The sequence below is a fragment of the Onychostoma macrolepis genome, chromosome 17, assembly GCF_012432095.1.
Source record: "Onychostoma macrolepis isolate SWU-2019 chromosome 17, ASM1243209v1, whole genome shotgun sequence".
NCBI lineage: Eukaryota > Metazoa > Chordata > Actinopteri > Cypriniformes > Cyprinidae > Onychostoma > Onychostoma macrolepis.
Genome location: NC_081171.1, coordinates 11,701,723 through 11,728,602, shown reverse-complemented (window position 1 = coordinate 11,728,602; position 26,880 = coordinate 11,701,723). Strand labels below are relative to the sequence as shown.

Below are 26,880 nucleotides of genomic sequence, written 5' to 3'. Positions count from 1 at the left end.
AATACTAAAAAAAGTTTTAAAAAAATTAATAAATAAATAGTCCTGGACACTATATGTATGTGTGTGTAAATTACATATATGAATTAGCATGTTTACCCTACAAAAGCTAAATAGATGAGCGTGATTTTAAGCTATTGTGAGCTCATTTAATATTCTGAAACTTATTGCTAAAGAATGTGCAAACATTTCCTCAATGAGACTAGGGAAGGACTAAGTAACAGCATCCTTATCCCGCACATTGATTTTGTTTGGAATACATCACAACCAGGATATCCTACATAATTGTGGAAACGACACAGCTGAATGCAGTATGTATTTTATATCTGTTGGCACAAAGTTTATGATAGTGATGTGATCAGAGATTGCAGTACAGATAATGTTAATGATGCAATTATATTTGATTTAGTGCGAATAATGCTGTGGCAGTGCTATGTTGCTTCAAAACACATTTGAGTGAGTGTGAACACATGACATTTGTTATGAGAGAGAGTACGCAGTGTGAAGAAGAGACATGAACGGGATAAAGTATGTCAGACCATTTATCTGAAACATGCTCTACTTTCATGTCCCTCGTGTCACACCACAGACTTTCTCTCTTTTGTTTTATACAAACAATTCATTTCATATTTTTGTAAAACTTAATATTTTTGTCAGGTAATGGTAAAAACCTTCACTAAAATTGTGTGTTCAATATCATTAACATGATCACTCTCAAACTTTGTGTCAACAAATATACCAATAAATTAATACAGAGTCAAGAGTAATAATAAATGTTGCATAATATTCAGCTGTATCGTTTCCACGATGATGCTGCTCTATAGCTTTTTCCCAGCACAGGCTCCAGGATATTCATGTGTCATAAGGAAATCCTTCTTAGGCTGGTTTTGACTATATAAGTGATGACTGAAAAGTTGAAGACAAACTTGATCAGAAGAGAAAGATGGAAGTTCTGACTCTCCTTCTCTGTCTGCTTCTAACTGCCTTTCAGGGTAAGATTATCATTCACTGGAGAAAACTGTACAACTTATGGAACAGCTGCTAGCTGTCATCATATGTTTTGGTAAAATGATTTCTCAGTTCAGAGAGATGACTTTGTAATCATAGATAAAAAATAAAAAAACATTGCACATACAGAAAGACAAGTATTACATTACATTAATTGTTGTGCCTATTTCATATTACAGCAAAAATCGTTGGGTCACAGACAACAGGTATCCTTCAAAATTATATAGTGTAGAACATGGCTTTTTATGCATATTTTTATATAACATAGAAAACAATTCGATAAGATACTTTGTTTTGTTTTTTTAGACGACTGGCTATATTCCACTGAAGGTACTTCAGGTATGTATGCATGTTTGTATAGTGTTTAGAATAACTTTATACACTGATTATCTGGGTTCTATCTCTGTTTTCATGAAAATGTAAAATATTTTTTATTCTCTTGTCTTCTATCTCTATATCTCTAAGAACCATGTGGTGGCTACATGACAGATGCAATGGGAGAATTGTTCAGCCCCCGATACCCTAATAACTACCCTAATAACGCACAATGTATATGGACCATCCATAGCACAGGGAACACAACCGTGTCACTGACCTTCGTCGATGTAGAGTAGGAAACAGTTCTTTCATTATACTTGTTTGGAACTAGTTAATTGACACAATTAAATGAAATGATCTTAATTTAAAGAATAAATCTGAATATTGAAAGTCAGTAAAAATTGCTAAATGTTTACAAAAAGTTTATTTTATTTATTTTTTTGTGAACACTTAATGTATGTCCTTAAATATTATTTGATGAAATATTAGTATGGTTTTACAAAAACAAAATGAATACATTTGTGTGTGTTTCTCCTTACTGCATGCTAGTTTGGAAACATGCTGTGATTACATCAAAGTATATGATGGCCCTTCTACCTTCCACCCCTTACTGGGAGAAATACGGGACTACAGGAACCAGTCTTTCAATTCCAACTACAGTGATCTGACTGTGTTTTTCTACAGTGATAGCAGTGTAACAAACAGAGGATTTCATGCAAACTGGGTCTTTGGTATGTGATTAAAAGACATGAATAGAACTTGATATACGGTATTATGACTTTCAACCTCTCCCACTGTGCTATGTCAATTTTTTTTGTCATTCTCTCATAATTACAGCTGTGTCTGTCTTTTTATTCTGTTTTTCATCTTCAATCACTGTGTGAAGAATCATGTGGTGGCTATATGACAGATTGGATGGGTGAATTGTTCAGCCCCCGGTACCCTAATAACTACCCTAATAACTCATATTGCACATGGACCATTCATAGCACAGAGAACATGACTGTGTCACTGATCTTCAACGATGTTGCGTATGACATTATTTGAATTTCTTTCTTATGGAACGGAGACTGTATACTGAAAATGTGTAACTTTTACATTTCTTTTTTTCCAAGGAATCGTTACAACAACATACTAATAAGCTGGACAAACAAATATATTTACATTTATTTTCTCTGCCCTCTCTGCTTGCTAGTTTGGAAACATGCTGTGATTACATCAGAGTTTATGATGGTCCTTCTACCTTCCACCCCTTACTGGGAGAAATACGGGACTACAGGAACCAATCTTTCAAATCCAGCTATAATGATCTGACTGTGCTTTTCTATAGTGATCACAGTGTAACAAATAGAGGATTTCATGCAAACTGGACCTTTGTAGGTAAGCAATTAAAAGAAATGAATAAAACTTGACTATAAGATTACGAACTTCAACCTAGTTTGCTTTATAAAATTTTCCTGGTCATTTTGCAAGTATCATTTTAAATGTAGTATCAAAGTTAACGTAATTAGGCAAAGGAACTGCATTTCTTTTTTCCGAATATTTTTCTCCTTAAAAATGTTAAAAGAATTCTCATTCCCACTTAAAGATGTCCTCCACTTTCACATCAACTATATAAATTCAAAGCCTTTCTCCAGTTTTCTATTTCAAATCAGCTCTTATCGTCAAGATATGATAGGCTGCATGATTCCCATTAGTTATGTAAATTCATGTATTAATGGCATTGTGGATATATAAATTATAATAATTAATGAAAAAATAAATTATAATTAATATATAATAATTAATTTTTCCATTTTCTTGAGCTTCCTGCAATGGTAACTGTGGCCTTTTTTTGGGCTCTTGTGCATGTGACGACGTCTGTCATAGGTTTGGGGACTGTTGCCCCGACTATGATGGTGAGTTCCTCATGATCCAACACACATTTCAAAGTAAAAATATAACTTTTATGTTTTAAGCACAGATCAGGGTATTACTTGTTTTATATATATATATATATATATATATATATATAATTGTGCAAAAGATGCCAAGAAGCAACATGACGTAAGAAATCTGTAAAGCACTGAAAAGGTGAAAAAGTGAAATCTTGTTTGCCAACATGATTGTTTGAAAGGGTCCATACTGACAAGTTCTTTCTCATTTTACTCAGACTATTGCACAGTGTCCACAACATCAGGTACAGCTATTACATAATCCATACCTGAAACTAATATACATACAGCTTATAAAATAATTGATTGTGAGGATACTTGCAATACTTGTTCAACAACACTTTAATTATTTTTTTCAATGATCATTTGAACGATTAAACAGAGGCTCCCTCAGATGACCCCTGCTACAACTACACTGTACTGGACGATCCTTGGAGAGCCACTGACTATCAGAATAACTTAGTCTTAATGTGTGATCAGCATGTGAATTGGTTTGGCTGGTATCGTCTCTTCATTCATGGCCAGAGTGTCCAGATGCCAGACACATGTGTTGATATGAACAAATGTGGCACTCGTGCCCCACTGTGGTTAAATGGAGGACACCCAAAGGTCGAGGATGGAGTGGTCACCCGAGGTGTCTGTGGTCACTGGTCCAATAACTGCTGCTCTTTCAGTTCTACTTCCATAAGAGTGAAAGCCTGTCCAGGCAATTATTTTGTCTATGAGTTTGTTGAACCAAGTGACTGTTATTTGGCATACTGTGCAGGTAATCATATTTAAATGTGACCTTCATACACCTACATTATTAATTACTTAATTAATTTACTTAATTTAGTCATTAAAACATTTCTTCCAGATGTGGGAAGCATCAACACCACATATACAACTGTTGCACCAGAGACCAACTCTTCTGGTATTAGTCACACATAAGTGATATAATACACACATTTTCAAATTGGCTGGCTATACACGTACAGTCAACATGACATACCTCAAATGTCTGAGCCTCTTGTCAAGGATACCTTTACCTATTGATCAACAACATTATCCATTTCCACATTATCTATTGTGTCAATTTTGCTAATTTTTTTCTCCTCTTTTCCCACATGCCTGGACAATGTTGATTGCATCTCTTGTATTTTGGTGCACTGTGATCTCCAGTTCCTCACCCTCAGTGTGGAGGACACCTGTATGGTTCTGGACTGCTTTCCAGTCCAAACTACCCAAACTATTACCATGACAATGCCTACTGTGTGTGGTATCTCTCTGCTCAGCAAGGACAGAGGATCTTCCTGACATTTGCTGATGTGCAGTAAGTGAGAGAACATCTTGTATCTTGTATTTATACCATATTTAACATATAAAATTTAACCTAATCTTATTTCAGTCTTTAATATATACAAAAATTTATATAAAAAATTGCTCTAGAACAGGGGTGTCAAACTCAGTTCCTGGAGGGCCACAGCCCTGCACAGTTTAGATGCAACCCTAATTAAACACACCTGATCCAGCTAATCAAGTCATTAAGGCTTATTTGAAAACTACATGGTATGTGAGTTGGAGCAGGGTTGGAGCTAAACTCTGCAGGGACACCGGCCCTCCAGGAACTGAGTTTGACACCCCTGCTAGAAGCAGTGTTATTATTGAGTTTTTTTTGTTTGTTTGTTTGTTTTGTGCAGTACCACGAACGACATGCCTTGTTTAATTTTGGTTAAAATGTCTTAAAAGCTCTATTTCTGTTTCCTCAGATTGGAGCGCTGCTGTAACTGTGACTACATCACAGTATACGACGGCTCTTCCACTGGTCATCCAAAGCTGGGAAAGGTCTGCTTCAATGACACCACACACCAGGTGTTTCACTCTTCTTCACGATACTTGACTGTTGTCTTCAGGAGTGACTACTCTGGTGTCAGCCATGGTTTCAAGGCCCTTTTCACAAGTTCTCTCACTGCAGATCAAGGTAATGCCCTGTGAAATAACACTAAAATATATCAACGTTTAGATGCTAAACAGATGTAGTTATAATAAATATTCATACATTTAAATAAATACTTTGTATAAAAATACATTGAGGGGATTAAATTCTCTGCTCTGCAGGTCGTGTGGATTGTTCCTCAGACAACATGGTCATTGTCATTCAAAGGTCTTACCTGAACTCACTCGGGTTGAGTGCAAATGACCTTTATGTGGATGACCATCTTTGCAGACCCAGCATTAGCAGTACTGAGGTTGTGTTTAGCTTCCCACTTGACGCATGTGGGACCACCAAAGAGGTATGACCTACACGTGTGCCAGATACAGTATGTTTCCAGTGCTGATATAAGGGGTAATATCTCTGCATGTTTACCACACAAGATCACCTACTCTCTGCCTCTATTTTCCTTTAGATGGTGAATGGTTATGTTTCCTATACCAACAATGTGCGGGCCTCTCCGTCTCAGTTGGGTGAAATCACTCGTCAGTCACAGTTCCTGCTACGCGTGGGCTGCCGAATGGAGCCAGACACCATGGTGCAGATATTCTACAAGGCCAGTGAGATCATCAATGCCAACATCACAGGAACGGGTCGCTTCAATGCCAGCATTGCCTTCTACACCTCCAGCAGTTTCTACCAACAAATTTATGGCTCTCCATATGAAGTGAACCTGAATCAGCTTCTGTATGTTCAGGTCAAGCTAAACAGGCCTGACAACAGTCTGGATCTCTTCCTGGACACTTGTGTAGCGTCTCCAAATCCAGATGACTTCAAAGATCGCTCCTATGACCTGCTGCGTAATGGGTAAGAACTTTTATTTCTCCCTCTACCATCATATTATATGTGAAAGTGGAATCAACTGAGATCTAGGACAGTATTTCAGTCAGAATTCTGTTGCTCCCAGTCGAAATATGTTCTTATATGTAACTTATTTAAACTAATAGTAAAACCAACTTAGTGTTTGAGTTTGACTGTAGTTCAAACTGTATCCGTATTGTATTTCTTTTTTATCTTCTGTAGATGTCCCATTGACAACACATATTATTTCTACACAAATGGTCAGCACTACTATGCTCAGTTCAGATTCCAGGCTTTCAAGTTCCTCCGGACTCACGCCTATGTGTACCTGCAGTGTAAGGTGATCATCTGCCCTGATAACGATTACAACTCACGCTGCCGCCAAGGTTGCCGCTACCGTCGCAAGAGATCCCTTGACGGCACCTACCACACCAATACTGTGACACTGGGGCCAATCAAACTGAATGGTCAGAGGCCATTAATAGGTAGGGTGAGAACTGGACCTTAAAATAAAGTGTGACCACCATTTCTAATGAATTGTATTAATATTGAGGCTTTTCTAATGACTGCCCATTCACTGTCATTCAAGGCATCGTGTAAAGGAGTCTGAGACATCAAAGGAATGAAATTATCATTTTCTCAATCATAACCTTAATCATTACTATTAATCAGTCCTTATTAACCAGCCAACAAATAAATCTAAATACAAATTGTATTTTTGCAATTCAATAAAGCATTTCTAAACAGCTGTTCTTGTCAGTGGTGTCTCCAATGGTTTATATTCACTTGTATTCCACTCAGTGTTTCTACATGGTCTCTCAGATATGAATCAAGATAATGCATGGTACAAAAGACATGGGGGAAAAAAACCCATTACATTTCTTGTTCAAAACTTGTTTTGTTCCAACCCTGTTATATTTAAATGTTTTAGGAAGTTTTGATGTTATTCATTTCTGTATTTAAATTATTTTTTGGAGGACACCGAATAAGAAATGTCAGGACGATACAACTATCCTAAATGATAATGAAGAAAACCTTTTTTTATTTTTTTTTTAAAATAAATTCTTAAAGTATTTTGCCATAAACTTTTGTTATTTCTTTCTCATTTTTAACTAAACCCCTTTCATTGTTAATCAATATTTGAAAAACTGTTGTCTGCTAAAACATTATGTCATTATGTGCCACCAAAATGCAGAGACATGCAACAAACAGGACTTAAGCAGACCCAAGTCATTAAATTTGTATATATTGTTTTTAGTTGTATGAAATTTATTATGTGTATAACATTTTTAACACTCATATGTCAAGCAAAATGCTACATTTACTAGATGGCTACATCATAAAAGGTTTTTTTTTTTTTTTTCACCATATGAAAAGTTTCATGTGTAAGAACCATATGACATTTCTAACTTAGAATTTTTATTTATTTACTTCATCTATCCATCTATCTGTCCATCCGTCCGTCCGTCCGTCCGTCTGTCCGTCTGTCATGGACACAAGTGGAGAGGCCAGAAGTCACTATGTGGGTGGATCTTGGTGAAATTGTGTGAACTTCTATCCAATAATATTATTATTTGTTATTACTGCATATCAGTGTTTTTTTTTTTTTTTTTAAGAAATAATCCCAATTAGCCTGACAACATGAAACTTAAATATTTATACTAAAATATTCTAAAAATATATATATATTAAATATTAGAATACTCAATTTATATAAATTAGTCAAATGCACCCTAACCATATTGAATTCTATGTGGAGGAAAACAAGCTGTAAAGTATAGATTACAGTCTTTAATGGTACATAGCCTACTGTATAAAGTAACTAGTTCACTTAATTTTCAAAACTGTTTATTATTATTATTTATTTTTTGCACATACAATATTTGAGGAGATCTTAACTGAGCTGGATGATGACATCACTGAGTCAGGCGCGTAGGGTTCAACCTGTGCAGAGCACATGCTCTTTTTTCCCTTATGCTGCCGATGTGCCCTTTTTTTTTCTCTTCAATAAATCAATGCTATTGATCACCCTTTACATTTGTCTGCCTGTTTTACAAATATTTAGCCAGTGAGAGGGTATTAAAAAGAGCTTGTGACTAAATCTTGTTGGATCCGCTCAAACTGTCAGTAAAATCTGTTTTGACTGAGTTGACTGTTCTGACTATCTTGACTGAGTGAACTGAGGTTTCACAGCAGCTGAACGTTGCAAGGGTAAATAAAGATCTTGTTGTTTGAATAAGTGCAGTGTTTTCTTTACGCAAGAAGCACTATGTTTATAAAGGCTTATATTTTATGTATTTGAGGTCTGAGGGCTAGCATTTGCCATCTAGTCATAGCCAATACACTTAAATAGCCTGTGCATACAGTAGGGGCGAGCGGGGTAAGTTGTCAAATGGGTTAGTTATCACACTGTTCGTAACTCCAACACTAGAAACTCTATCTCAAAAATCAAATAGCCACTTTGTGTGACTTCTTCTTCTATAGTCAACTTCCTATTCACATGTGGTCAAGATTGCTCTAATCTGAGGTTAGCACAATTTTCTTATTTTTCTGCTTAAAAAGTAAAAAATTTGCACTTAAAAGTTTATGCAATACAACTTTGTTAGGTATGAATGTTAAAAATTATTATTTTGCACAAAATAGAGGAGACAATAACGTGTCTTTTGGTACTTTAGCTGACGTTCTATGTTGAGCTAACCTTAAGATTTAGACAACATTGGCACATATGTCAGTTCGGGGCAAGTTGTCTGAATGACTTTGGGGCAAGTCGTCACATGTGACAACTTGCCCCAGTACAAATAAACACATAGAACATGCTCAAAAAACATTGTGATATTGTAATTTATTTGTAATTGCAATAAGGTTTTTGAAGAAAGGAAGGAAGGGCAGGAATTAAGGAGGGGGGTCAAAATCTGGACCTACAAAGAACAAGGCAGCTAAAAGAAGAAAAATCATACAAGAGTCATCATCAGATAATGAAGACTGCTTCTGCCTCGTCTGTGTGGAGCCATTTTCAAACAGTTGTCCAAAAGAGACCTGGGTAAAATGTGTAAAATGCAACAAATGGGCCCATGATGCTTGCACCTCAGGCCAGGCAATTTATGTGGGCCAGAATTGTGACTCTGAAGATGAGTCTGATTAGTCAGATACAGGGCATCTGTTTTGTTCAGAGGTTAAACGTGTTAAGTTAAGCGAGTTATCTGCAAAATTCCATTCAGTTATCATGGATCTATGTGCAAGCCAGAGAACGTTTGAGTTTAAAGTTCAAAGTAAAGTGGTCTTGCCACATAATGTGTTTTGATTGAAATGTGTATTGTTTGGATTTAAATAATTGTTTTTCCAAATTCTCTAGGCATGATTGTATACATTTCCCGTTCTGATTTGTATTTAAAAATTTAAATCAATATTCACAGTTAAGTAGTTGTGTTCTTATTTTTAAATAATCTAGTGTGACAATTTACCCACCGATGGGGCAATTTGTCACAAGTGCACATTCTCTATTCAACAGTCTACAACTCCCTAATGAGATAAGATATGAAAACGTAATAAATACAACATATGTGCCCAAGACTTCCTTCTTTCATTTGGTATGACATTTATACCATTGCGATGTATGGTGCTCAGTAAATGTTAGACAGTGTGAAAAGTGTGACAACATACCCCGCTCTCCCCTAGCATTTCATCTCTTTTATAAAATGAGATTTTGGCCAAATGTATTTTACAACAGGGAAAACTGAGCTCACATATAGCTACTACAACAAACTTTGTAACCTGTTGATGAAAACGCAATGCGATGCCTCCATTTTAATGAGGGACAAAATGCGCATTTGCACACATTCGCTGGTCAAAAACCCCGTAACTGCATTTGAGTTTGACACTTTGACACAAAGCGACTGAGTGATTCTTGTCACCTAGGAAAATATCTTTATAAAAATTCTCTTTGATTTATGATTACTGATACTGTCACAAAGCACGGTACACACAACTGGTGAGTGAGAACAAACAGGTTTATTGAAGGGATTCGGGGATTCAGGATCGGGAGTGACCAAAAGCAGGTGAGTGAGCAAGTTAGTGTGAAGTTCAGATTGCTTAGCTGCGGTTGAAGTTGTGTCTTTGTTTGCAGGTTCGGATCAAGGATCAAAAGCTTCGAGGGAGAATCGGCAAGGGATCCAACTGGTAAGCATTGAGGTAAGCCGTGATCATAGAGTGAGTCCAGAGCTGTCCATCTAGTTAATGGTAGACCGGACAATGTGGGGAATGGCAGTGTGTGTATTTATAGTGGTGTTGATTGGTGTCAGCAGGTGCGTGCAATTAGAAGTCAGGTGACTGTGATCGGCTGATTGTGCTGGGTGGTGACTGTTGTGATGGTGACTGATCCCTGACAGATACACTTAATTTATTAACATTTAATCATATTATATGGTTGCATGGTTCATGTTTACGATGTTAATCTGCAATTATTCTCACTAGCTCATTTCTTAATCTGGTAAACCACTGATTCTCAAAGTGTGATAAGTGGGCTCCCTCTAGTGGTATGCAGATAAATCACTGAATTAAATATAAATTAATGTTAAAACACTTTTAAAAAGTTTGCAAGGTAGCTAAATGATGCCTGTTATTTTATTTTTTTATCAAGTACTTTACATTTTTTACTTTACACTTAAATACAGTACAGTTTGTTTTTACTTTATAGGTACAGTACAGTTTTTATTTAACTTCTGGGTACAGTACATTTTAATTTAATAATTTAAGTTTTTTTATTTACCTGTATGTAAGCACAGTGCAGTGTTAATGTTCAAACTGTATTTACAATGTTTAAAGTGGCCGAAAATAATAAATATTTCTATTAGGAATAAAACTGCCTTGTTTTTAAACTGCATAGCTGTAGCTGAATAGTTAGGCTTACTACAGTACTGTATTTTAATGATGGTCATTATGCTGGTCCTTGGAGAGCCAAATATTTTCTGAGGTGGTACTTGGTTTAAAAATTTTGAGAACCACTGTAGTAGGCTATTCTATACTCTCTGCTCCTCTTCTCTGTATAAACGTAGTAAAAAATGGTTTAAAGTAATGTTTTCATAACTAAACAAACATTACAGAATCAGATCACTGTGAAATCTTTATATTTTATCATGCCGAATGTATATATTCTGTATGTATGTTGTGAGAAAGCCCTAACCACGCCCCCTTGTGGCACGTAGCATATGTAGCTCAGTTAGGAGCGGACATTTTGACTCGACAGCAGAAGGTTACAAATCAGACTGGCTGGATTGTTTAGTCAACTTTAATTTTTTTTTTTTTTGTTAACGTTGTTAAGTTTTCATATATATTTTGTGTTTGTAATCTATACAGTGGCGGCTCCAGGATTTTTTTGTTGGGGGTGCTAAGGGGGGGCTTAACAGTTCAGAGGGGGTGCTAAAAAACTAATTAAATTGAGAGAAAGTAATGAACGCCTAACTTTAGATTTAGATATCAGTTCCCCTTCAATTAGCCTTTTCACAAGAATCGGAAATTACATCAGCGCAGGGTTAGTTAGTTCCGTTACAGGTCTGCGCCTATTATATCAGTATGCCCTTTTCTCAAATAATGCTTCTTACCTTTTCTGTTTTGTCTGTTTTCCAAGTTGTTGTTATATAATCTATAAAGAAATATAATTTTACTTGTTTGTAACTTATATGGCCACTCTTTAAATAGTCTTTGATCTCCGGTACATTTGAGTGTATTATCTCAAGTTACTTTAATTTATCATGATGTGGTGATTCGTCATTTCCCCTCGAATCACCACATCATGATAAATTACTTCAAAATGACAATTATGTCCAGATGCACATTTTTCCAACAATAAATTAAGCAATTCTCAGTCCGGTTGAAGCATATTAAACTCAACTTAATCCCGATAGAATAGGAACAAAGCAACCGAGTCATCTCTTGTTTAATATGTATTTCCCAGGGCATATTATACAACATACATTTACTCCATCACATTAATGCAAAGGAGAGCAAGTAGAAAATTCAACAATACTTTAATAATAATAATAATAATAATTTAATAGCAAAAAAATCAAAAATAAATAAAATCACGTGGAGAGTCATAATGCACAGCCAGCACCAAACGGACAGAATGGCAAAGCTAACTGAACTGCCACCAATTAGAATTAAACAAACTTGTATTTGTGATGACCCGATCTGACCAAACAGTTAATTGTGAAATGTTTGCGCTTTGAAGCCTACCAAACAAGACTACTCACCGTGATCTACACGCTGCAGCGGACACGTCTTCTCTTCCCCAGCTGTGTTCCGGTGAGCTTTGGATTCAAAGATGACTCACGATTGCCTCTCCTGTGCGGAGCCAATCGAATCTTCTGATGGCCACGAATCGTGCGTCTTCTGCCTGGGTCGCGCCCACACAGAGGTGGCGCTTGGGGGTCGGACTTCCCCCACTGCAGGGATATGAGTCTCCGGACTCTCAGGCTCCGTGTGGCCATCGCCCAAGGCGATGAACTCGCCCAACTAGCTCTGCTGCGCTCTTCCTCTGCAGCCTCTTTCGAGCCAAGGGGGAAAGTGCCGTGAGTTTTATACAGCAGCTTCGAAAAAGGCATAGTATTTAACTTTTTTTCCTGTGGTATTAAACTTCTCACATGCCACTGTTATTAGTAATATAACTTCTAATGCCAACTGCCAAATATGACACTTACAAAGTAATATAATTTATGAATGAATATAGAAAAAAAAGAAAGGAAAAGAAAGAAAGTTGGGTTTTTCTTTTTTTTTTTACCCTTGATTGACCAAGCCCAACCTCTATTGCTCCTCGGGTCTGACCTGCCTCATCTGCTTACTCCTGTCCAGCCAGTGTGTATGGACCGATTGCCGTCTGTACCAGACTTGGTTGGACCCTCCAAGGTCCCATTGGGCTTAGTCAAACCACCCTTTCCACCCCACAGTGTCTACACATAACCACAACCACAACGGATATTAAGCTATTCAAGAATGTGAAACACCTCCGGAAAATTGATACCCTGCCCTATGCAAATGAGAAGACAACCACTCGCTCCAAGCAAGACCAGTATGCCCTCTCTCTTCTCCAGACACATACCACCAGGGTAGAACTCAGTGGTGTTATGCGATACGCCACTCCCTTGCTCAGATGGCCCAATGCTGAACTTCTTAAAGCCCCTAAAGAAGCAGCGATGGCAAACCTTCGAAGCACTGAGCGTAAACTTGCTAAAGACCTTAGGCGAGCTGAGTCTTACTGTTCTGAAATGAAGAAACTGCAAGAAGCTGGCTATGTGGCAGAGATATCAACACAAGAAGCTGAGCAATCCCCAGAGTCGTGGTACATCCCTCACCATATGGTGACGCATAACAACTAGGACAGAATTTTTTTCAACTGTTCTTATTCATACCAAGGCCACGCTTTAAATGACATCCTCCTGCCTGGGCCCGTTCTTGGTCCGTCGTTACTTGGTGTCTTGCTGAGGTTCCGTGAACATCCATCAGCGGAGATGTGAAGGGTATGTTCCAGCAGGTTCGCCTCTTGCCAAGTGATAAGCCTATTGTACACTTTCTGTGGAGAGACATGCAGAGGACAGAACAGCCTAAGATCTAAGAATGGCAAGTCTTACCATTCTGCACAACGTGCAGCCCATGCTGTGCCATGTATGCACTCCAGGAAATTGCTCAGAACCACCCGCAAGTGGACCCAGCTCTGGTGAGAACGGTCAAAAGTTCCTTTTTATGTAGACAACTGTCTTCATAGCCTTCGAACTGATGCTGAAGCTAGAGCATTAGTAGACAACCTACGGCGACTTTTGCTCACTGGCGGGTTCGAGCTCCGTCAATGGGCCAGCAACTGACCTGAGTTTATTCAGCATCTCCCTTCTGAAGCAAGATCACAGAATAGTGAACTCTGGCTATCACAGAAGAGTACTGACCTCCTAGAGGGTACACTCGGGCTACTGTGGAACTTCCTCACAAACTCGTTCAGCTACAAACCCAGCCAATCTGGATGCCTTGAACCCACTCTGTGTAATGTCTACAGAGTTTTGGCATCTCAATATGATCCCCTGGGTTATCTAATTCCATTTACAAACCGAGCCAAAATGCTGGTCCAGGATTTGTGGAAGAACAATCTAGGGTGGGATGACCCAATCACATCTGACAACCTGTTAATCAGATGGCAAGACTGGCAACAAGAGCCCCACAGTTTGAATCAGATTCCAATCCCAAGGTGTTACACTCCATTTGAAGGGCATGTGGAAATCCTCAATCGGGATTTACATATATTCTGTGACGCATCTGAGAGGGACTATGGCTCAGTGGCCTACATGCCCACAGAAAACAATGAAGGACATCTATATGTCTCATTTGTGTTAGCCCGTTCACGAGTGGCACCTCGGAAGCAGATGACGATCCCTCGTCTGGAACTGAGTGAGGCACTTACCAGAGCGCAGGTGGCTAATATCCTTCAAGCAGAACTAACTGAGGACATCAATCATGTGGTTCTCTGGTCAGACTCAGCTACCGTCCTCCAATGGCTTAAATCCGACTCGTGATCCGACTGGCTGAAATTCAATCACTCACTGATTGATTCCTGGAGGTACGTTGATTCAGCAAACAACCCTGCTGATGTCATAGCACAAGGCCAGTCATTGAAGGATTTAACCCCACCTTGCCGTTGGATTAACGGACCAAATTTCCTGCATCAGCCAGAGTCATGTTGGCCCACTTTGCCAGCAGATAAACCTGAACCAGAGGCAAAATTGAAAAAGTCAGCAATTTGCCTGCATGTGTGCACTAGTCCAGACATTCCCCTTCCTGATGTCAACCAATTTAGTACCTGGTCTGAGCTACTAAAGGCTACAGTGACATCCCTTCATGGGGCGGCTACATCTCCCACACAGTCACCAGATGATTCAGAGAGTTACATCTCAGCAGAGAAGCTCTTCCTACAACAGGCTCAGAAAGATTCCTTTCCAGAGGAGTTTAAGGCTCTCGCCTCTGAGCAACCATTACCAGCTAACAGCAGATTAGCATCCTTATCACCCGAGTATGATAAAGCCAGTGGACCTATCAGGGTCCGAGAGAGACTAAAATATGCTAAGCATATGGAATTAGATGCAATGTACCCCATTGTGCTTGATCCACAACACCACCTAACCAAGCTTCTGATCAAGGACTATGATGCCTCCCTTCTACATCCTGGGCCAGAAAGAGTCTTTGCCGAGCTGAGAAGACGATACTGGGTTCTGCGAGGAAGGGAAGCTATCAAGAAGTATCAATACAGGTGTGTGGACTGCCAGAAATGTGCTGAGCCTGGTGTACCCAAAATGGCTGACCTCCCATTAGCACGCCTACGTTTGTACAAACCCCCATTCTACTCCACTGGAATGGATTGTTTTGGTCTATTCACAGTGAAGATCTGTCGATGTACAGAGAATAGATGGGGAATAGTTTGTGACCACCCGCTGTCTCCATCTTGATCTCTTAGAGAGCCTTGATACAGATACATTTCTAATGTCTCTTCGCAGATTCATAGCGCGAAGAGGGAAACCATTTAAGCTCCTTTGTGATAATGGAACAACTTTGTTGGAGGAGACAAAGAGATGAAAGCAGCCTATGAAGCCATGATACCTCAACTCAGGGAACAACTCGCAGAACAACAGATTTCATTCAGATTTATTCCACCTGGTGCCCCTCATTTCGGGGGAGCTTGGGAATGGGAGGTTAAGTCAGTAAAGCAGGCCCTAAAGGTAGTACTGAAGGATCAAACAGTGACTGAATCTGTACTGCGTACTGTGCTTATTGAAGTAGAGGGCATCCTAAATGCTAAGCCTTTAGGATACGTGTCATGAGACATGTCGGATTTGGACCCAGTTACGCCTAGCATCGTCCTAATGGGCCGCCATGATTCTTCTCTCCCACAAGTGCTCTATGATTCAAGTAATCTTTTGGGTACCAGAAGATGGAAACATAGCCAAGTACTCGCTGACCATTTCTGGTCTAGATTCATCCATTACTACCTCCCGAATCTGCAAGAAAGACAGAAATGGCGTAAAGATGGAGGAGAAATTGATCTAGATCAGGTGGTACTGATAGTGGACCCACAACTTCCACAAGCATGTTGGCCAGTAGGAAAAGTGACTTTCCCTGGACTTGATGGGCGTACCAGAACAGATGAAGTACAGGTACACAATCACGCATATGTGATTCTAGTCCCACTCCCTAAATTCTCTGATATTGACCCTATTGAGCCTACTAATTAGCTAGGGTTTCTCACTATTTCAAATGTCCTTACACACATTTGGGATCGGCTGTGTGAGAAAGCCCTAACCACGCCCCCTTGTGGCACGTAGCATATGTAGCTTAGTTATGAGCTGACATTTTGGCCGCATTTACACTGCATGGTTCAAGTGACCCAATTCCGATTTTTTCCTCCCATGTGTCACAGATCGGATATGGCCCACGACCGTGTAAGCAGGAAAAAATCACATGGATTCCGATATTATCCGATCGGTTTCGGGCCTCATTCATATGTGGAAATAAATCAGATATGAATCGGATACGTGCACTTGCGCCTGCCGTGTAAGTGGTCAAATCGGATATTCCCCTGTAAATGCGACTCCTACGTCATTGAAAAGTGAGGTTTTTTTTAAACATTTCGCGGTACAGACATACCTGTAAAAAATGAAACATCTCTAGTTTAGTAGCAGAGTATTAATTTCGTTCATTTGTGTTACATAAAAGGCGATCTGACGATGAAATGTGTTGTTTTTGAAATCACGCTGAGTGCTCGTTGCCACTGTTGTTGTCAGTTACGGCTCATGCACAGACGAACGCTTAGTCCTGTTCGTTCCATTGAAACCACAAAATAAAATGCACACAAACATGTCCTGCCTTTGATATACACTCACTGATGAACGCATTTGGTTTTAATTACTTAAAAAAAAACACAGAAGATGTGACATGCTTAACAATATCTACCACCTGAGTATTATTCCACTTGCAAGCTTTCAGCGGAGCTGTGTACATCTGAAGAATTTGAACTAGGATATATAATTAGCCTATTTTGGCTAATTATATATATATATATTGCATTAAAAACGTTTATATGTGAATTCCATGTCAATAAATTAAACTCAATGTAGCCTACTATTCAAATTGATTTGTGATGTCATATGCTATTTTTAGCTTGTTTCACCAAGTGCAGTGTAAAATGCACACTTCGGATATGGGTCACTTTTAAAAGAAATGTAAGCGCGTCGTCCAAAAAATCGGATATAATCACAAAATCGGAATTGGTCATCAAGACCTGCAGTGTAAATGCAGCCTTTGACTCGACAGCAGCAGGTTACAAATCAGGCTGGCTGGATTCTTTAGTCAGCTTTGTATATGTTTTTTTTTTACCATTGTGTAAATTAATACAGGTGAATTTTCCAACCTGATCTCACAGAATTCCGTGTAATGACCACGGACTTAATTAACCCCGAATCTGTGGTGGCATCACGGAATCGCCGAAAATTCTGTGATGGGCTCACAGAAGGCATCAGCCGTGGTCCATGCATGGATCTTCACTGGTTCAACACCAGCGCTGCATCGGACCACGTAAAAAGAGCGACTCCGATGCAGTTATATCTCCGATGCAATTTATACTTTCACTGGAGTACCTGACCCCACCCCTACCCTAAACCTACCCAGTTCTGAACAAAAATGATGACGATAAATTCCCCAGTATATCGAGTCGGCATATTGATGCTAAGAGTTTCCTATTTAAAGTGTTGAACCAGTGGATCCGTGCGTACGTGGACCACGGCTGATACCTGTCACTGACTTACATTGGTATCACTTCTGTGAGCCCATCACGGAATTTTTGGCGATTCCGTGATGCCACCACAGATTCGGGGTTAATTAAGTCCGTGGTCATTACACGGAATTATGTTGGACTTTTCATATATATATATATATATATATTTGTAATCTATATTATTGTTCTAAATGTCGATATTTGCCCGTAAATTGAACACATTTTAAACTGCGTCACAAACGAAAGTGAACTTGAAAGTGAAGCCAAACACTTTAGTATCGGACTTTGAGTTTGATAAGTGTATTCCTATTAGAATACAAATTATTATGTTCACTTTTTAGTTACATGTCACCTGGTTTGTTCAATATTGCTTGAAATTTATATATTTGCTTGTTTCCTGCTCGTGTTATTGAGCATACGCAACGATTGTGCAATCTGCTTGTCATTGTTTACTTTATTTACTAATATAATCGGCAAATCATTTATGTTAATTAATATATTACTTAATAACTGAATATTTGTGTAATTCACTGATATATTTACCACTGTTTTCTTTGTATCTCTTCTGTTTATTGTAGACCACATGTGTGAAGTAACATATACAAATCTCCTTTGATTAAACAAGCTAAATCGGGGATCCCCTTCTCTTACCGGAAACACACACCACCATCTTGTCTGCAGTACACCTGAGCCCACTGAGCGTCCCATACGCTCGTATACATGTATGTGAAGAGTTTGGTCCCAAACGCTATAAATCCATTTGGATTAATTTGAGTTAAAATGTGTTTTCTTTACCAAGAAAGGGGCAAGATGAAAACCACTATTTTCTGTTTCAAACTTTCACATAGCATCTTTATGTGGCGAGGTGACGTCGCGCAACAGAAACAGTGGAGGGACGACTACGCCACCCTAGGACTTGCACCCAGGGAAATACTACGCACCCTCAGGTGCGACTCAAGGAAACACAGGTCCGATTCTACTAAATGAGCAAGAGACGTGACTTACAAAAATAAAACATTCATTTGGCACAGAAATCATTAATCCTCAAACATGCTAGAGAATGGTCTCATCAACAGTTTACCAATTAAATACCCACAGGTTACAAAGAGACCATAACAACCCTTACTTGGACAGAAGGGACAAGCCCCACAGGAAATCAGTGCATTCAAATTCATAAAGCAAGTGACAAATTAAAAAGAAAAGAAACTACAACAAAAGAAACAAAATACACTCTCCCCTTCTGTCAAGATTCAGTATCACGGCTCGTTAAATATTCACCTGTGGATATAAATGCAGTCATACAGATCGATTGAACAATAGTCTTACAAACACTCAGAGGGGCCACGGTCCAACACCGTGATGGCCACACAGTCAACTGCATGCACAGTATGATCAGACAGTATACGAAAGCAGCCGTATGAACAGCTGTAGATGAAACCGGTGTAGGAAACAACTGTAGATACAGGGTTATGAAACAACAGCTAGCGCTCTCAGGCCGCACCTAAAATACAAATATAAAAACACAAATAGACATCTACATTAAAAATTCCCCTCCCAAAATGCAAATCCATTACATTTTTTCTTTTAAAATGCAATAAATCCATTGAATCAATATGAAAGTTATTTTTCATATTGAAACTGCTGAAAATACACAACAAAGTTGATCCACATATGACAGCATCTGAATTTGGTCAATACTAATCTTATATACAGGCACTGGACTAAAAATAGCCTACATTCAATCAGTCATCACCCCAAAAATTAATTCAACAGGTTATCTTGTTAATGATTTAATTAAAACAATAAAAGAAAATTTCATCATGAACAAGATCACATTAGACCACAGAAATTCCAAAATGACATTTTCCTTACATTCAACTTCCAAACGTGCATTGATCTTTGCCATGTGTTATATTCATTTAGTTGACTAGTGCTATAGGCTACAAAAAAACATTAATGGCATTTATAAAAACACATACACTGACAAGCTACACAATATCAGCGTTCATAATCGAATGCGATTCATCTGCGATTATTGAACGCGATATTGCGTAGCTTGCAGTGATCTACGACTCTGTGTATTAAATGCTGCTCCATCTGAAAGCACGTGATGGAGATCACAGAACCGGCTTTACTGACGAGATACGCATGACTAGGAAGCCGGGTGTATTCAAAGTGCCGCCATTATTGGTAGTGCGTGGAATGGTGTGCTGTGATTGGTTGAGCGGATATATCGCGTTCTGCAGAGAAGGGAGACTGGCGTTTATCGCGTTTTGGAACCAAACTCTTCCCCAGCAAAAACAGAACGTTCCCCTAACATTAATTTTTAGTTACCATTTGGTTATTTTTTTGGGGACCAAATACTAACGTTAGGGAAATGTTCTTTTTAGGTAAATTTTTTGTAACCATAAAATAACGTTCCCAGAACGTTGCATGGTGATTATTACTTAATAACCTGAAAATAAAATAACTTCGAGAACGTTCCCTAATGGTTAGTTTTAGGTTATTTTTGCAACCATAAAATAACATTCCCAGAAAGTTGCAGGATGGTTATTTTTAAAATAACCTAAAATATAGAGAACGTTCCCTAATGGTGTCACAGTTCAAGTAAGCCAGGAACGAGGAGACGAGGAATTCACAAACCGAGAGTCTAATCATCCAAATGGGTAACACAGAGCACAAGGAAGAAATTCAAGGACCAACAAACACAAACTGAAAGGACTGGGGCTTATAAAGACAGGACAATCAGAGAGGAAGATGAGACACACCTGTAATCAAATCAACAATCAACATGAGGGAGAAACTGGGTCACGGAACACATGGGGGGCAAAAACACAACAACAGTCCAAAATCCTGACAAATGGTTGGTTTTGGGTTATTTTTTTGTAACCATAAAATAACGTTCCCAGAAGGCTGCAGGGTGGTTATTTTTAAAATAACCTAAAAAAATAAATAAATAACTTATAGAGAACGTTCCCTAATGGTTAGTATTATTGAATGTTTACTTAAAATTAATATAGTTACAGGTGCTGGTCATATAATTAGAATATCATCAAAAAGTTGATTTATTTCACTAATTCCATTCAAAAAGTGAAACGCGTATATTTCTGACACTCTATCCTCCAATTTGATACTGTTAAGTGCTTTGACACAATCTGTATTGTTAAAAGCGCTATATAAATAAAGGTGACTTGACTTGACTATATTATATTCATTCATTACACACAGACTGATATATTTCAAATGTTTATTTCTTTTAATTTTGATGATTAGAGCTTACAGCTCATGAAAGTCAAAAATCAGTATCTCAAAATATTAGAATATTTACATTTGGGTTTGAATAAATTACCATCCCTACAGTATAAATTCTGGGTATCTCTTGTTCTTTGAAACCACAATAATGGGGAAGACTGCTGACTTGGCAATGATCCAGAAGACGAACATTGACACCCTCCATAAAGAGGGTAAGTCACAGAGGGTCATTATTGAAAGGTGTGGCTGTTTACAGAGTGCTGTATCAAAGCATATTAAATGCAAAGTTGACTGGAAGGACGAATTTGGGTAGGAAAATGTGCACAAGCAACAGGGATGACCCGAAGCTTGAGAATACAGTCAAGCAAAGCCGATTCAAACACTTGGGAGAGCTTCACAAGGAGAGAACTGAAGCTGGAGTCAGTGCATCAAGAGTCACCACGCTCAGACGTCTTCAGGAAAAGGGCTACCAAGCCACTTCTGAACCAGAGACAACGTCAGAAGCATCTTAACTGGGCTGTGAAGAAAAAGAACTGGACTGTTGCTCAGTGGTCCAAAGTCCTCTTTTCAGATGAAAGTAAATTTTACATTTCATTTGGAAATCAAGGTCCCAGAGTCTGAAGGAAGAGTGGAGAGGCACAGAATCCATGTTGCTTGAAGTCCAGTGTGAAGTTTCCACAGTCAGTGATGATTTGGGCTGCCATGTCATCTGCTGGTGTTGGTCCACTGTGTTTTCTGATGTCCACAGTCAACGCAGCCATCTACCAGGAAATTTTAGAGCACTTCATGCTTCCTTCTGTTGACAAGCTTTATGGAGATGCTGATTTCATTTTCCAGCAGGACTTGGCACCTGCCCACACTGCCAAAGGTACCAAAAGCTGGTTCAATGACCATAGTGTTACTGTGCTTGATTGGCCAGCAAACTCGCCTGACCTGAACCTCATAGAGAATCTATGGGGTATTGTCAAGAGGAAGATGAGAGACACCAGACCCAACAATGCAGATGAGCTGAAGGCCACTATCAGAGCAACCTGGGCTCTCATAACACCTGAGCAGTGCCACAGACTGATCGACTCCATGCCACGCCGCATTGCTGCAGTAATTCAGGCAAAAGGAGCCCCAACTAAGTATTGAGTGCTGTACATGCTCATACTTTTCATTTTCATACTTTTCAGTTGGCCAAGATTTCTAAAAATCCTTTCTTTGTATTGGTCTTAAGTAATATTCTAATATTTTGAGATACTGATTTTTGACTTTCATGAGCTGTAAGCTCTAATCATCAAAATGAAAAGAAATAAACATTTGAAATATATCAGTCTGTGTGTAATGAATTAATATAATATACAAGTTTCACTTTTTGAATGGAATTAGTGAAATAAATCAACTTTTTGATGATATTCTAATTATATGACCAGCACCTGTATGACAGTAAATATGATTTCGGATTGATTTGACATGCCTAAGAGAACATGATGTTCATGTTAAGCGAGAAGTTTTTGTTTACGGATCAAAAGAGGAGTGTCCCGCTGTACAAACTGTACACTTCAGTGGTAAGAAATGAATGTTCTGATATCTTAGTTTAAGTCAAGTAATTTTTTATTCTTTTTAATATCTGTGAATAAATGTCATATTTTATAAACCATATGTGTGAAGTCATTTTTATTTGGTGCTGAAGAAATAAAATCTGGGTAGCTATCCCGTAATGGACAAATTTAATCTTATTTAATCTTACATATGATAGTTGATGTGCTCAGATTATTTTTTATTAATTAAACAATAGATAAAAACAGGATATGGTTTTTATAATATTGATTAGGTGTCCATACGGATCATTTCCATGCCATTTATACTATACTGGGTCGTGTGTGCTGGATGATTACTGACCTACAGTGGAGTGATCATACTGGAGTAAATAGGTAAGGGAAACGTTATAATAACGTTCTAAAAACCAAAAACGAACTTTCTGGGAACCAAAAACTAACGTTCTGGGAACGTTTTACAAACCAAAAACTAACGCTAACGTTTCCGTTAAGACAACTTTCCTGGCTAACCAAAAACAAACCATAAAAAATGTTCTGGGAACTAAAATCTAACGTTCTCAGAATGTTCTAGGAACCAAGAATTGTTAGTAGGGTTATATGTATGTATATTAAATACATACATACACACACATATACGTATATGCAACTGTACTTATCACAATATTTTATTATTTTTTTAATTGCTGGCTTATTTTAGACCTTCATGAGACCAACATCCCTGGTCTTCAACAGTATCAAGTTTTTTCCAGGTAGGCGGATACATGTTGGATATTGTAACGGGGCGAACGAGACGTGAGGCGTGCAGATCCAATTGCAAGCTTTATTAAACAAAGACGTGGTCAAAAACACAAGCAGGGTCAAAACATCAGCACACAGGTATGGCACAGACGAGATACAAGAAAAACCAGGCGTGAGTCAGTCGACAGTGAACATTATCCAGGGGGCTTGACAAGAGGGGTAATCCGGAAACATGAGCAATAGTCCAGGCGAGGCATAAACAGAGTCCGAACGGCGAGACAAGGGTAAATCCAGGAAACACAGACTAGAAAACAAGAAACAGGTTCCATATCGTAGCTAAAACTAGGAGAGTAATAAACGCAGAACAATACTGGAACTAAACAGGAATACAGAATGGCTCGGTAAGGCAGCTAACACTAGGAGAGTGCTATATGCAGAACAATACTCGACGATCTGAACAAGGAAGTCCATGGTTTATGTAGAGTGTGTGATTGTGTGATAGTTCTCAGGTGTGAGCGTATGATAGTGAAATGGCTGCTGTGAAATGTAGTCCAGGGTAATGTGAAACAGTCTGTGCAATGTGAGAGTCAATGTGATGGAGGAGTGACCTCTGGTGGCGAGCGAATGGAAGTCCATGGACCGGATTCATGACAGATATGCTATAGTTCCCTTTCATAGGTCACTTCAATGTTGCGGTGACGTCACCGTATGGGAACACCCTTTGGTGTGACGAATGTCTGAAGCCCTGTACCATCCTGCCAATACTATTGGCCAAATAGTGCTTGCACCACCTTACGCATATGTAAGCATAGTATACCTTTTCTGTGCCCTAGAAAGCATCCCTCGTTCTAAGCGATATTTTTTTCTTTCTCGAGCAGTGTTTAACTCCTCTTCGCGGACGCGATGAGTCATTGGTAATGTAAGGAGCCGTGTAGCTGGTTTATCACGGCGGGGGACACTCATGATAGGTGCATTGTGTGCCTGGGCCTGCATCACGCGCAGTCGGCGATTAGCGGCCTGTCGACATGTCCCCACTGTGATAGCCTGCGACTGAAAGTTCTGCACTTGAGGGTAGAAGTTTTCTCCGAGGTCGCCCCTGCGTCCAACCCCCGCCGTGTTGCTACTGCGACGCGTGCGACCCGGACCGTGAGGACGGTGCTGCGCTGCGCTCCATTTCGCTCGCTCTCCCCCACTCGAGTGCAAGAGGTTGGCGGATACTTCGTGGAGCCCGTTGTTTTTGCCGACGAGGATCTACGGTCCGCCCCGGAGGCCTACAGTACAATGTCCTTCGGAGTCTCCTCGGAGTCGGAGGATTTACTGGCCGACACATGCGGATATCTCCCTCCTAGTGCACCTGCTCAGCCCCGTAAATCGCTCCCCTTCTTCCCAGACCTCCACCAGGAGGTTTCGAGGTCCTGGAAGCAGCCGTTTTCAGTGTGCATCACAAACGTCGCGGCCGCGGATTTCGCCACCATTACTGACATGGTGGGCCATTGTTATGCAACGATGCCGCCGATGGAAGAGACTTTGGCTGAACATCTCGCGCCGAACTCAGCCACAGCTTGGAAGTCTCGCCCCCTCCTCCCGTCAAAGCCTGGTCAAGTCGCGTCAAGCCTCGTCGGGAAATCTTACTCGGCTGCGGGTCAGGCGGCGGCCACGCTCTACTCGATGGCGGTGCTTCAGGCCTACCAGGCGGAGCTATTGAAGGAGCTATTGAAAATCTTTTTTTTATGGATGCCTCGATCTCCAAGGATGGACTGTTTGGAGATTCAGTCACCGCGGTGGTGGAGAAATTCAGGGCAGCGAAGCAGCAATCAGCCGCTTTCCGCCAGCTGATTCCGTGCAGGCCCAGGGAAATAGAGCGACGTCAGCCGCAAGAAGAGCCATCACTTATGGCACCCCCTCGTAAGGATTGGGGTCTTAGGGCTTATCCACCGGCTCGCCAGCGCCAGCGGAAAAGATTGGACCTGAGCTCAACGGCGAAAACCGCTCGTCCTCAGGCCCCTAACAACAGGTCTGGCAAGGACGGCCCGTTTATGACGGCCCACCAAGCTGCCGTTTCGTTGCCAGCAGCGAGGCCCAATATGCATGCTGTTGGAATGAATCCCGCTGCTTCAGGGTCCTATACAACGAAACACAGTGACCTTGACACATGCACTTCCCGTTCTTACGGACGCCGTGAGTTTTCCGTGCTCGGAAATTCTAACGCATGTGGAGACATCACAGCCACAGACGGAGGTCTTGAGGCCATTAAAAGATTTTCGAGCCGCATGGGAACGCTTGCCCGACATTCCGCAATGGGTATTACGCACAATTCGTTATGGATACACCATTCAGTTTCGAAAAGGCCCGCCTCCTTTCCGCGGGATTCTTCACACGATCGTGAGTTCAAAAGAAACCGCAGTGCTGCAACAAGAGGTGTCATCTCTGCTGAGGAAAGGGGCTATAGAAGAAGTACACCCCTCTCAGACGGAGTCAGGTATTTACAGCCAATATTTTGTTGTGCCCAAAAAAGATGGCGGCTTACGAACAATATTGGATTTACGCCGTTTGAATCTTGCACTCAGAACGAGCAAATTCAAGATGTTGACGGTAAAATCTATTCTGTCTCAGATTCAACCAAACGACTGGTTTGTCACGATCGATCTGAAGGATGCATATTTTCATATCCAGATCATCAAGAGACACAGGAAGTTCCTCAGATTCGCTTTAGAGGGAAAAGCGTATCAATACCGTGTTATTCCTTTCGGATTAGCCCTAGCTCCACGAACCTTCACAAAATGCATGGATGCAGTCCTGGCCCCGTTGCGGCTCCAGGGCGTTCGTGTGCTAAATTACTTGGATGATTGGCTGGTATTAGCGCAATCACAGACTCAAGCACACTCTCACCGAGATCTTGTGCTAAATCATCTAAGCAGCCTGGGCTTACGCACGAAAAGAGTGTTTTGATCCCTTGCCAACGGATAACATTTTTGGGGATAGATCTGGATTCTCGTGCGATGAGGGCACGATTGTCTCCCCCATGCATTCAGTCATTCACGTCATGCCTTCGCCACTTCAAAGCAGGCCGTACAGTGATGGTGAGTTTGTGCTTCAGACTTTTGGGTCTAATGGCGGCAGCGTCCCCTGTAATCCATCTAGGCTTACTTCACATGCGCCCATTTCAATGGTGTATAAAAAGCCAGAGGATTTCTCCCCATTGTCATCCGCTTCGAACGATTTCGGTGACACGGAGGTGTGTTCTGACGTTAAAGACCTGGACGTCGTCCAAATTTCTCAGAAAAGGAGTTCGATTGGGGGCCTGTTTTCACCATGAGACTGTCACGACGGACGCGTCATTGACAGGTTGGGGGGTTGTTTGTCAAGGACACCCAGCCCACGGAACATGGACGGAGGCACGGCGAGGGTGGCACATAAACAGATTGGAGCTGCTAGCGGTCTTTCTAGCTCTCCAACATTTTTCAAGACTGCTGAACAGCCGTCATGTGTTAGTCAGGATGGACAACACAACGGTGGTGT

At 40.1% G+C, this 26,880-nt stretch overlaps 1 protein-coding gene across 3 annotated transcripts; it reads left to right on the top strand.

Moving 5' to 3' along the window:
* The first annotated feature begins 584 nt into the window (after positions 1-584).
* LOC131523275 (deleted in malignant brain tumors 1 protein-like) lies at positions 585-7,002 on the top strand. Of its 3 annotated transcripts, XM_058749531.1 has the most exons (17): positions 585-989; positions 1,185-1,211; positions 1,312-1,344; positions 1,471-1,615; positions 1,873-2,054; positions 2,210-2,354; positions 2,519-2,703; positions 3,129-3,221; positions 3,476-3,502; positions 3,640-4,023; positions 4,114-4,170; positions 4,419-4,569; positions 5,006-5,217; positions 5,355-5,530; positions 5,645-6,036; positions 6,253-6,515; positions 6,620-7,002. In XM_058749531.1, exons 1-17 carry the CDS (start codon positions 941-943, stop codon positions 6,628-6,630), a joined length of 2,532 nt encoding a protein of 843 aa, XP_058605514.1. In that variant the 5' UTR covers positions 585-940; the 3' UTR covers positions 6,631-7,002. The 3 variants fall into 3 exon arrangements, with proteins under 3 accessions (XP_058605514.1, XP_058605513.1, XP_058605515.1); XM_058749530.1 differs by having other exon boundaries at positions 6,253-7,002; XM_058749532.1 differs by lacking the exon at positions 6,620-7,002 and having other exon boundaries at positions 6,365-6,478.
* The last annotated feature ends 19,878 nt before the right edge of the window (positions 7,003-26,880 follow it).

Coding starts and splice junctions, on each gene's coding strand:
- LOC131523275 (XM_058749530.1), top strand. CDS start 941: ATGGAAGTTCTGACTCTCCTTCTCTGTCTGCTTCTAACTGCCTTTCAG. Junction 990..1,184: donor GCTTCTAACTGCCTTTCAGG/GTAAGATTATCA, acceptor TTCATATTACAG/CAAAAATCGTTGGGTCACAG. Junction 4,171..4,418: donor ACCAGAGACCAACTCTTCTG/GTATTAGTCACA, acceptor TGTGATCTCCAG/TTCCTCACCCTCAGTGTGGA.